Source organism: Schistocerca piceifrons, chromosome 3 (genome assembly GCF_021461385.2).
Source record: "Schistocerca piceifrons isolate TAMUIC-IGC-003096 chromosome 3, iqSchPice1.1, whole genome shotgun sequence".
NCBI classification, from domain to species: Eukaryota; Metazoa; Arthropoda; class Insecta; order Orthoptera; family Acrididae; genus Schistocerca; species Schistocerca piceifrons.
In genome coordinates, this window is record NC_060140.1 from 851,946,553 (window position 1) to 851,959,184 (window position 12,632).

The 12,632-nt window shown below is 40.0% G+C and overlaps 1 protein-coding gene across 1 annotated transcript in view; it reads right to left on the reverse strand.

Moving 5' to 3' along the window:
• Positions 1 to 1,683: 1,683 nt before the first annotated feature.
• The window catches only part of LOC124789361 (neprilysin-4-like), a 145,733-nt gene continuing 134,784 nt past the window's right edge, over positions 1,684 to 12,632 (reverse strand). The window contains exons 18-19 of the mRNA XM_047256687.1: positions 8,065 to 8,229; positions 1,684 to 2,166 (exon numbers count right to left, since the gene is read on the reverse strand). Coding sequence (XP_047112643.1) covers positions 1,990 to 2,166; positions 8,065 to 8,229 — 342 coding nt within the window. The 3' untranslated portion in view covers positions 1,684 to 1,989. The remainder of the gene's footprint in view (positions 2,167 to 8,064; positions 8,230 to 12,632) is intronic.

Sequence of the window (12,632 nt, forward strand, 5' to 3'; positions counted from 1 at the left end):
AGCCTGGAGTACTGCAGAGGACAGGTTAGGGTCATTTTGTAGGGACCTGAGGAAAGGTTGTGAAACAATGCTGGATATGAAGAATTCTTGGAAGACTTGTAAGGAACGATTCTGAGATAGTGATGGTGTATCAAGTTGGGATCATGGTCAGAACTGTTCAAGGTAGGGTTCAGTGTCTGGTTTGCTGTCGGAAGGGTTTTGGGATAGGGTTGCAAAGTGATATTTCCAGTTGAAATTATGTGTAAAGGAAAGTATGTGACTGTGTCAAGCAGGACACTACTAACGCTGTATCCAAACATTATGGGCTTGTTTTTCCTGCTCATTTGCATTAACTTACATTTTTCTACATTTAGAGCTAGCTACCATTCATCACACCAACTAGTAATTTTGTCTAAGTCATCTTCTATCTGCCTACAGTCACTCAACTTTGACACCTTACTGTACACCACCGCATCATCAGCGAGCAACCACAAACTGCTGCTTACACTGTCTGTCAAATCATTTATGAATATAGATAATAATAGCAGTACTATCACACTTCCATGGGGTATTCTTGACAATTCCCTTGTCTCTGATGAACTCTTGCCTTCAAGGAGAACATTTTGGGTTCTATAACTTAAGAAGTCTTTGAGCCACTCACATATCTGGTGACCTATTCCATATGCTTGTACCTCGTTAACAGCATGCAGTGGGGCTCTGTGTTAAATGCTTACTGGAAATATAGAAATATGGAATCCGCTTCTTGCCCCCCATTCATAGTTCACAGTGTATCATGTGAGAAAAGACCAACCTGAATTTCACAAGTGTGATGCTTTCTAAACCCATGCTGATTTGTGGATGTAAATTCTTGGTCTCCAGAAAATTTATTGTATTCGAACTGTGTGTATATTCAAGGATTGTGCAGCAGACATGTTAGAGCTATTGGTCTGTAAGTTTGCCAGTCTATTCTTGTGCCCCTCTTACATACACTTTTTTTCAGTCATTTTGGACTTTTCAGTTGGTGAGAGGTTCATGATACACGCAAGTTAGGTACGGAGCCAAGGCTGTAGAGTAGTCATTGTAAAACTGAATTGGGATTGCATCTGCACCTGGGGTTTGAGTGACCTCCCACTCCTTTCTAATCTACCCAATTTTATCCCTCTTTCCTCCATGATTAAGGAACTAACAGTTCCAGGAACTAGGACTAACTTACAATTTTATTTGTATCTACCGAAACTGTTGGAATTTTACATCCAGAAGGTCATACAGCTGTCTGTCTGTAATTTTATGGTTTTATGAGTGAATTACCTTTTTGCTACAATTAAACATCTCATAATAATTTTGGTAGGTGATACCATGACTTTTTATGAAATCATGTCAGGGCAAATGTTAAGTGTAACTTACACAAAACCGTCAATCATCAAAAATGTTATGACTTTGAACTCAAAGATGGAGGTTAGCACTTGTGTCAAAAGGCTAGAAGAGGTGTACACATTTAACCAGTTGTTGAAACAGTGCTGCCAACAACATACATGTAAAGTAAAACATCAGATGGAAGTATATATACTTTCTTTGTGGAGAAAAGAAAGATTAAACAAATATTGACATTTACAGATGTATTGTTATAAAACAACAGACAAGGGAAAAAATAACATGGAATAGGTGCTTCTTGTTTATAGGATGACAGAAATTGAGAAAATTATATTTATATAAAAAAGTAACTTTATTAAAAATCGTTTATATATACACACAATATAATAATGCTGTTGATCATTTCAACAGACTAATGTCGATGTCTCTGTGAATTTGTACAAGTGTGCGTGGAACTGTGCCAATACTGATACGGGTTATTAATCGATTGTGTCTGTACAGTCAAGAATCATCTTTTGTCACTTCTGTAGATTTTCATTTACAGATTTTGACAGACTGTACAATATACAAGCAAACTAGCGCTAGTGATTCATGACAATATGCAACAAATCGTAAGCCCATGACAAGTGTGCTATAAAGTTACCATAAAAGACATTTATCTTTGGGATTCATCGGTGAGCCTTGTGGGCACTTCCAAACTCTAGAAAAATCTTCAGAATTAGCTAAGGTACCTCTGACTCGATACTTGTGTGGGCTGTGTGGGTCTGACAACACTTCTTGAAGGAGAGACTCGCTAGTTGTAGATTCACACCATACCTAGAAAGAAAATGCATACAATATGTTAGAGTTCTGTCTCAATGACTTACGACATTCGTGTTTACAGTATGAAACTAATGAAACTGCAGCATTTCTTTGCCTTTTGTAATTCTCTTGTCTCCAATGTAAGACATAAAAATCAGTAAAACAAACTGGAAAGTCTCATATAAGTCTCAAATATACAGTATTTACAATTTGTGCACAGTATTTATACTTTTTAAACATGTAAATAAAATGAGTATGTTTTAATACGATACACACATTCATTCCTTTTGCTATCTAGTATAAGACTGTGATTAATATGTAACCAGATGATGTCAGGCAGAGAACCAGTCAATAAAAATATACAGTATTTCTGATATTCCTTCTAATTTAAATGAAGGGGGCATTCTGCAGCTAGACAGCATTGTAAGTGGAAATCTGGTCCAACACGCAACAGTCTAATTACTACTAACTTTTTATTCTCTCTTGCCAGTGAAGGAACTTCTAGTTCTGAGAGCTGTAATTAAATCTCTTTTTTACTTATGCCTGTATCAAATCTCCAGTGAGACAATACAAGTATTTCAAGTATATGTATGCATGGAAAAGCGTTTTACAAGAGAAGATTGGAAAGTAACACACAATAATTTTACTACCAAAAAGTTTAATAGGTAACAAAACAAAAAAATCACAAATGAATTCACATCTTTTACCTCCTTTTCTAGTCATCAACATTCACACATTTCTCATATCATGGTACCAGTTTCAACATGCCCTGTTTGTAGTTCATTTGGTTGGAGTCTAGCTATCTGTGGACTGCTGATTTCATTTCCTCATCTGTTGCAAAGTGTTGGCCGGGCAGGAATTTCTTCATGGGACCAAATAGATGAAAATCCAGTGGTGCAATGTCTGGACCATGTGGTGGAGGTGGGAGCAACTCTCACCCAAATTCTACAATGTTCTCATGAACGAGAACAGGAACATGGGGCGAGCATTGTGATTAAGAAGTTTGACATCATCGGAATTAATGTTGTGGAGTTTGTCACAAAGTGTGTGACTCAGCTGAACCAAAGTTTACGTGGGGGCTGTAACATTCACAATGTTCTTGTGTTCAGCAAAGTCCACCAGTAACACACCATGCATATCTCAGAACACTGTCACAAACAATTTTGTAGCAGATTTGGTCACTTTGAATTTTTTTTCATATTGTGAAATCAGTATATTCCTACTCCATAGAGTCCTGCTTGGTTTTGTGCGAGTAGTGGTATGCTCGTGCCTCATCACCAGTGATGAATCCTTTCATAAAATGTTGCCCTTCTGTGGCTGAATGCATAAAGTGATACAAGCTTGCCATCGTTTGTTGGCCCTTGTCATTGTCTGTCAGGTTTTTAGGCATCCAGTGAGCACTAACTTTATTAAATTCCAATGCATCATGAATGATACTGTACACCACACCATAGGAAATGTTGAACAACTGTGATAAGGTTTGCAACTGCACACACCAATTATTCAAAGTTGTTGCCTCAATGGCCAAACATTCTGCATGGTTGCAGCTGTTACCCACCACCCAGAGTGTGATGAATCACTCAGGTTCACATGGCCTTCTTGGAAGAATGCACACCACTTGCAGACATTGCTGCAGTCCATACAGTCATTCTGATACATACCACACGTCTCTGTGATTTTCGCACAGTTTATGCCCTTTGGCCCACATATCTTGAACTACACTTCACCGCTCTTCATGAGTTAATGACAGCAACATGCACATCATGTTTTCTTTGTAGTTCAGACTTCTCTTGCTAGATCTACATATGAAAACAAAATACCCCCTGCAGTGCAAACTTCAAGCTGTATCATTGTGAAAGTTCAACATTCCAGCTGCGATAACAGGCGAGAAAAAAAATATTGTGAGTTACTTTTCATTCCTCTCTCATACACTGTTCTATGAAATTTGCTGGTACTTTTCATGTTTCAACCATTTTATTAATTCCTGTTTCATATTCGGAGCATGGAATGTCAGATCCCTTTATCGGGCAGGTAGGTTAGAAAATTTAAAAAGAGAAAGGGATAGGTTAACGTTAGATATAGTGGGAATTAGCGAAGTTCGGTGGCAGGAGGAACAAGACTTTTGGTCAGGTGAATACAGGGTTATAAATACAAAATCAAATAGGGGTAATGCAAGAGTAGGTTTAATAATGAATAAAAAAATAGGAGTTCGGGTAAGCTACTACAAACAACATAGTGAACGCATTATTGTGGCCAAGATAGACACAAAACCCACGCCTACCACAGTAGTACAAGTCTATATGCCAACTAGCTCTGCAGATGATGAAGAAATTGAAGAAATGTATGATGAGATAAAAGAAATTATTCAGGTAGTGAAGGGAGACAAAAACTTAATAGTCATGGATGACTGGAATTCGATAGTAGGAAAAGGGAGAGAAGGAAACGTAGTAGGTGAATATGGATTGGGGGGAAGAAATGAAAGAGGAAGCCGCCTGGTAGAATTTTGCACAGAGCATAACTTAATCATAGGTTTAAGAATCATGAAAGAAGGCTGTATACATGGAAGAAGCCTGGAGATACTGACAGGTTTCTGATAGATTATATAATGGTAAGACAGAGATTTAGGAACCAGGTTTTAAATTGTAAGACATTTCCAGGGGCAGATGTGGACTCTGACCACAATCTGTTGGTTATGAACTGTAGATTAAAACTGAAGAAACTGCAAAAAGGCGGGATATTAAGGATATGGGACCTGGATAAACCAAAAGAACCAGAGGTTGTAGAGAGTTTCAGGGAGAGCTCAAGGGAACAATTGACAGGAATGGGGAAAGGAAATACAGTAGAAGAAGAATAGGTAGCTTTGAGGGATGAAATAGTGAAAGCAGCAGAGGATCAAATAGGTAAAAAGACGAGGGCTAGTAGAAACCCTTGGGTAACATAAGAGATACAGAATTTAATAGATGAAAGGAGAAAATATAAAAATGCAGTAAATGAAGCAGGCAAAAAGGAAAACAAACATCTCAAAAATGAGATCGACAGGAAGTGCAAAATGGCTAAGCAGGGATGGCTAGAGGACAAATGTAAGGATGTAGAGGCTTATCTCACTAGGGGTAAGATAGATACTGCCTACAGGAAAATTAAAGAGACCTTTGGAGAAAAGAGAACCACTTATATGGATATCAAGAGTTCACATGGAAACCCAGTTCTAAGCAAAGAAGGGAAAGCAGAAAGGTGGAAGGAGTATATAGAGGGACTATACAAGGGTGGTGTACTTGAGGGCAATGTTATAGAAAGGGAAGAGAATGTAGATAAAAATGAAATGGGAGATACGATACTGCATGAAGAGTTTGACGGAGCACTGAAAGACCTGAGTCAAAACAAGGCCCCAGGAGTAGACAACATTCCATTAGAACTACCGACGGCCTTGGGAGAGCCAGTCCTTACAAAACTCTACCATCTGGTGAGCAAAATGTATGAGACAGGCGAAATACTCTCAATAATTCCAATCCCAAAGAAAGGAGGTGTTGACAGATGTGAAAATTACCGAACTATCAGTTTAATAAGTCTCGGCTGCAAAATACTAATGCAAATTCTTTACAGACGAATGGAAAAACTGGTAGAAGCTGACCTCGGGGAAGATCAGTTTGGATTCCGTAGAAATATTGGATCACAAGAGGTAATACTGACCCTACGACTTATCTTAGAAGCTAGACTAAGAAAAGGCAAACCTACGTTTCTAGCATTTGTAGACTTAGAGAAAGCTTTTGACAATGTTGACTGGAATACTCTCTTTCAAATTCTAAAGGTGGCAGGGGTAAAATACAGGGAGTGAAAGGCTATTTACAATTTGTACAGAAACCAGATGGCAATTATAAGAGTCGAGGGGCATGAAAGGGAAGCAGTGGTTGGGAAGGGAGTGAGACAGGGCTGTAGCCTCTCTCCGATGCTATTCAATCTGTATATTGAGCAAGCAGTAAAGGAAACAAAAGAAAAGTTCAGAGTAGGTATTAAAATCCATGGAGAAGAAATAAAAACTTTGAGGTTCACCGATGACATTGTAATTCTGTCAGAGACAGCAAAGGACTTGGAAGAGCAGTTGAACGGAATGGATAGTGTCTTGAAAGGAGGATATAAGATGAACATCAACAAGAGCAAAACGAGGGTAATGGAATTTAGTCGAATTAAGTTGGGTGATGCTGAGGGAATTAGATTAGGAAATGAGACACTTAAAATAGTAAAGGAGTTTTGCTATTTGGGGAGCAAAATAACTGACGAAGTAGAGAGGATATAAAATGTAGACTGGCAATGGCAAGGAAAGCGTTTCTGAAGAAGAGGAATTTCTTAACATCAAGTATAAATTTAAGTGTCAGGAAGTTATTTCTGAAAGTATTTTTATGGAGTGTAGCCATGTATGGAAGTGAAACATGGACGATAAACAGTTTGGACAAGAAGAGAATGGAAGCTTTCGAAATGTGGTGCTACAGAAGAATGCTGAAGATTAGGCGGGTAGATCACATACCTAATGAGGAGGTATTTAATAGGATTGGGGAGAAGAGGAGTTTGTGGTACAACTTTACTAGAAGAAGGGATCGGTTGGTAGGACATGTTTTGAGGCATCATGGGATCACCAATTTAGTATTGGAGGGCAGCGTGGAGGGTAAAAATCATAGAGGGAGACCAAGAGATCAATACACTAAGCAGATTCAGAAGGATGTAGGCTGCAGTAGGTACTGGGAGATGAAGAAGCTTGCACAGGATAGAGTAGCATGGAAAGCTGCATCAAACCAGTCTCAGGACTGAAGACCACAACAACAACAACAACAGCAACAACAACATTAAACAATGAAAACTCCAGGATGGAATGTAACAATATTATGAAAAGAATAGTTGCTGCTCACCATATAGTGGAGATGATGTGTCACAGATAGGTACAAGAAAAAGACTGTCACAAAATAATTCAGCCAACACAGCACATGATGGGACAGGCGGCTGGGTGGGGGTAAGGAGTAGGCTGAGGCGGGGAGGGGTAGGGATAGCAGCGTAGGGGTGTGGCACTATAAAGTGCTGCTGGGGAGCATGCAAGTATCAGGTGGGGAGAGGGTAGGACAGGTATGTGCAGTCAGGAGGTTAGACGGTGGCAGGGGAGAGGGGAAGGGGGGGGGGGTAGTGAGAAAGGGGAGAAGTAAAAAGACTAGGATCATTGGTGGAGTAGAAGGCTGTGTAGTGCTGGAATGGGAACAGGGAATGACTAATAAAAGTTGAGGACAGGAGGGTTATGGGAACATAGAATATATTGCAGCGAGAATTCTCATCTGTGCAATTCAGAAAAGCTGGTGTTGGTGGGAAGGAATCATATGGCACAGATTGTGAAGCAGTCATTGAAATGAAGAATGTCATGTTGGGTTGCATGCACAGCAACATGGTGGTCCAGCTGTTTCTTGGCTACAGTTTGTCGGTGGCTGTCCATGCGGACAGACAGCTTGTTGGTTGTCACGCCCACATAGAATTCAGCACAGCGGTTGCAGCTTAGCTTGTAGATCACATGACTGGTTTCACAGGTAGCCTGCCTTTGATGGAATAGGTAATGTTTGTGATCAGAGTGGAGTAGGTGGTGGTGGTGGTGGTGGTGGTAGTGGTGGAAGAGGAGGAGGAGGAGGAGGAGTAGGAGTAGGAGTAGGAGGAGGATGTATGGGAGAAGTCTTGCATCTAGGTCTATTACAAGGATATGAGCCATGAGACAAGAGTTTGGGAGCATCAGTTGTGCAGAGATAGATGAGGATATTGCGTAGGTTTGGTGCAAGGCAGAATACCACTGTGGGATGGGTGGCAGGACATTTCTCACTATGGTGCATAATGAGAGGTTACAACTTTATATGAGCATAAAACATATTATAATACCTTTTTTTTACTTACTGTTGCAAATCCAAGAAAGAACAGTTGGTCTGGAGTGAATTGCTCGAGGCCAGGTAGCCGTGGCTCAGGTCCGTTCCTTTCCACATAACTGCGATACGCATGATATGCTTGACGGAGGCCTCCATTGTCAGCTATATTTTCACCTAATGTGGTCACACCATTCATCTGTGAAGAAACGGGGATAAGTGAAGAACTTTCCTTTAGGTGAAAAAAATATTAACATTTATTTTCTTTTGTTCCTTGTCTGTAGACATTTACAGCTCTTTGACTATAGGTTTTCTATGTTATGTATCATTAGCCACTAATTAGAATACAGAAACTTATTTTAAAAAATTAACAGCTATGACAACACATCTTCATACTTTATTTTTGTGATTTATTTGTTTCACTTAGTTATAATCCATCCTTAGAATTAAATCACAGTCACTGTCATAATCTGATGTGTATACAAATAAATACACACATTGTGAAAAGGATATGATAAGAGCCATATAGCAATAGGCCATTACTATTTTCAATCAAAATACAATTTGTCCACCATAGACCACATGGTGGATGTTCAGTACACAAAAGAGACACACACACACACACACACACACACACACACACACACACACACGTGGAACAAATAGAACAAAATTAGAACTTAAGATCATCTGTAGGGTGAATTTTGAACTTTCGCATTGTGCAGAATGCCTTTACATATTCATAGATCTTCGTCTCCCCTCTTTTTCACACCACATACATACGATTTCCTCAAACTCATTTACAGAGCTATAGAGTAGGAGTTGTCTAGTAGAAATGGTTTCAGTTCACCCTTAAAACTTTTACTATCTGCCAGCACCTTTAATTCACAAGAGATTTGGGCAAATATTTCTATGGTTACATTCTTCACTCCTTTCTATGCAAGAGCAAGGTCAAGTTCTGGATAATGGAGGTTATTTTTGTTCATAGTGCTTTATTTAAGAACACTGCTATTATTTTCAAACAGTGCCTGATTCATAAGACAGTAAATTTATTGTAAAGTTTTTTTTTAATTTTTTAAACATTTTTGCACAAATGTTGAGGATGGACAACATACATCCTAACAGCACATTTCTGTGCTGTGAATAGTTAGCAGCTGTATGTGGAACTGACCCAGAAAATTATTCCATATGTTATGAAAGAATATAAGTGTGCAAAGTAAGCCTACTTTTTGATGTGTTTGTCACCAAAATCACCAGTTAAACATAGAGCAGATTCCGGGAAATATTCCACGCGGGAAAAATATATTTAAAAACAAAGATGATGTGACTTACCATACGAAAGCACTGTCAGGTCGATAGAAACACAAACAAACACATACATAAACACAAAATTCTAGCTTTTGCAACCAATGGTTGCTTCGTCAGGAAAGAGGGAAGGAGAGGGAAAGATGAAAGGATGTGGGTTTTAAGGGAGAGGATAAGGAGTCATTCCAATCCCGGGAGTGGAAAGACTTACCTTAGGGGGAAAAAAGGACAGGTATACACTCGCACACACACATATCCATCCGCACATACACAGACACAAGCAGACATTTGTAAAGGCAAAGAGTTTGGGCAGAGATGTCAGTCGAGGCGGAAGTACAGAGGCAAAGATGATGTTGAAAGGCAGGTGAAGTATGAGCGGCAGCAACTTGAAATTAGCGGAGGTTGAGGCCTGGCGGATAACGAGAAGAGAGGATATACTGAAGAGCAAGTTCCCATCTCCGGAGTTCTGACAGGTTGGTGTTAGTGGGAAGTATCCAGATAACCCGGACGGTGTAACACTGTGCCAAGATGTGCTGGCTGTGCACCAAGGCATGTTTAGCCACAGGGTGATCCTCATTACCAACAAACACTGTCTGCCTGTGTCCATTCATGCGAATGGACAGTTTGTTGGTGGTCATTCCCACATAGAAAGCTTCACAGTGTAGGCAGGTCAGTTGGTAAATCACGTGGGCGCTTTCACACGTGGCTCTGCCTTTGATCGTGTACACCTTCCGGGTTACAGGACTGGAGTAGGTGGTGGTGGGAGGGTGCATTGGACAGGTTTTACACCGGGGGCAGTTAAAAGGGTAGGAGCCAGAGGGTAAGGAAGGTGGTTTGGGGATTTCATAGGGATGAACTAAGAGGTTACGAAGGTTAGGTGGACGGTGGAAAGACACTCTTGGTGGAGTGGGGAGGATTTCATGAAGGATATCCCACATCCTTTCGTCTTTCCCTCTCCTTCCCTCTTTTCTGACGAAGCAACCATTGGTTGCGAAAGCTAGAATTTTGTGTGTATGTATGTGTTTGTTTGTGTTTCTATCGACCTGCCAGCACTTTCGTATATATATATAAAAACAAAGATGGGGTGACTTACCGAATGAAAGCGCTGGCAGGTGTATGTTTGTGTGTCTATCGACCTGCCAGCGCTTTCGTTCGGTAAGTCACCTCATCTTTGTTTTTATATATAATTTTTCCCACATGGAATGTTTCCCTCTATTTTTATATATATATATATATATATATATATATATATATATATATATATATCAATTTGTTATTGTTTGACTGATTCTTCCAGTTCTGGGTATGACTTTGGAGGTCTTGAAGGGTTCAGTTAACAAGGAACACAGTGAATATACAGTCATCCAATGAGAGGGAATACCTGAACCTGTGCTGTCATGACGTCCATAAACATAATGTATAGGTGGAATGATAATCCAGCCTCCTGCTGCACACCATCCTTTTTTTCCTTTCTCTCTTCTTTATTATTATTATTATTATTTTAATGAGATTATGTCCCATCTGGATGGTCAGCAGCACTTGCAATGTCACAGTAACAGATATTGCAGTCATAAACTGCTACTGAGTGAGGTGGTGCAGCGGTTAGCACACTGGATTCGCATTTAGGAGGACAATGGTTCAAACCCATGTCCAGGCATCCTGATTGAGGTTTTCCATGATTTCCCTAAATCACTCCAGGCAAATGCCAGGATGGTTCTTTTGAAGGGACATGGCTGATTTCCTTCCCCATCCTTCCCTACTCTGATGGGACTAATGACCTCACCGTTTGGTCCCCTCCCAAGGTGCTTTCCAGGTGAGCACATGAGGGCACTGTCAAAATTTTTCTTGAGGGTCAGATATTGCAGGTGTAATGGCTAGTTTTTTCTCACAGTGTTTCTATACTGGCAGGTAGGCTGCATAAACTGCATCTGATGTTGAGGCCCTTGACAAGACCGCACAGGTTAGATGAAATCTAGACAATATTTTGTAGATTTTTGTTATAAATCTGCTCAAGAAGTTTCACAATTTGGGAGAGCAAATGGACTGAGCAACAGCTGAAGCACTTACCCACATCTCTTTAATTTTTCCACATAAGGATAAACATACCCATTTGTCAAATTGCAGGTAAGCTGTCATCATCAACTATCTGACTAAAGAATGCAGTAAAAACTGCATACATGAGATTTTTACAGTGGAGCTGACTTCAGTCAGTCCTAGCTAGGTTTCAAGAAGGGATGTTCAATGGATGGTGTGAAAAATCAGATGTGAAGGATAGTTACCACCTCATCAAGTAAATATGTACATGGTAGCATAACAGACATCACAGCATCTTTGACAGTCCATGATAGCATGTAATGTTTGCACAATTTTGGAATCTCCAGACACCCAATGAACTTTATCACAGACTTTGTAACCACTGTAAGGGCCAGGTGTCTGGATGTATAGCAGCAAACCATAAGCTAGTAAATATATGTCCATAAGAATCAATCTATCAGCCTATAGTCTCAGAGTCTACACTGAGCCACTCATTGGTCTGCCAAATGGGGACAAGAAAACTTACGCAGTTGTCTCATAATCAGACGAACTGTTCATGGGGGTGTCAAAAAACTCCAAGGCTGCACTAAAGAATGAAGCAAGTGAGGTCTTTGCTCAAGTTCAGTGGTTGTATAGGAAAAACAACTTCTTTACGGCTGTCATGAAAATGGTGTATATGATGTTAAAAGGAAAAAGTTGAAACTCAGCCAGAAGGTAAAGAGATACACATATAACTGACAAGTGAGCTGTTGATATTTAGTTCATTTTGATTACATTAAATTTCCATTATGTCAGCGTGGAACAAAAGCCAGCCAGTAATGCACAAAGTGGCCTGAATAGGCACCTACACATACAGACTCCCACTGCCAGTGATTTAGGGCTACCACAATACCATCTTAACTACCATTGTGAACTTCATGACCAGTCTGTGACCATATCATCTTTGCTGTGCAAGGCATAGGGAGGAACCTTGTGATATGCACAGAGAGGTGTGCTCCTAAGGCTGATTGGGGATTTTAACGCCACAGCAGATGATTTGCTGCTAGTCAGCATACGGATATACTCACTGGATAAATTTCTCAGATACTTTGCCAGCCACTAAGCTAGAAAGATGTGACTGGAAAGAGCTGAAAGAATAAGTAGCAATAGAATTGGAGACAAAGTCTGGCTGAAGTGCTAGATAGTCAAAGTGTGGAAGAGGAACTAGAATGTATCTGATGAGAGCTGTCTAGTCTAAGAAGTAATCACATCATCAGAGAAAGA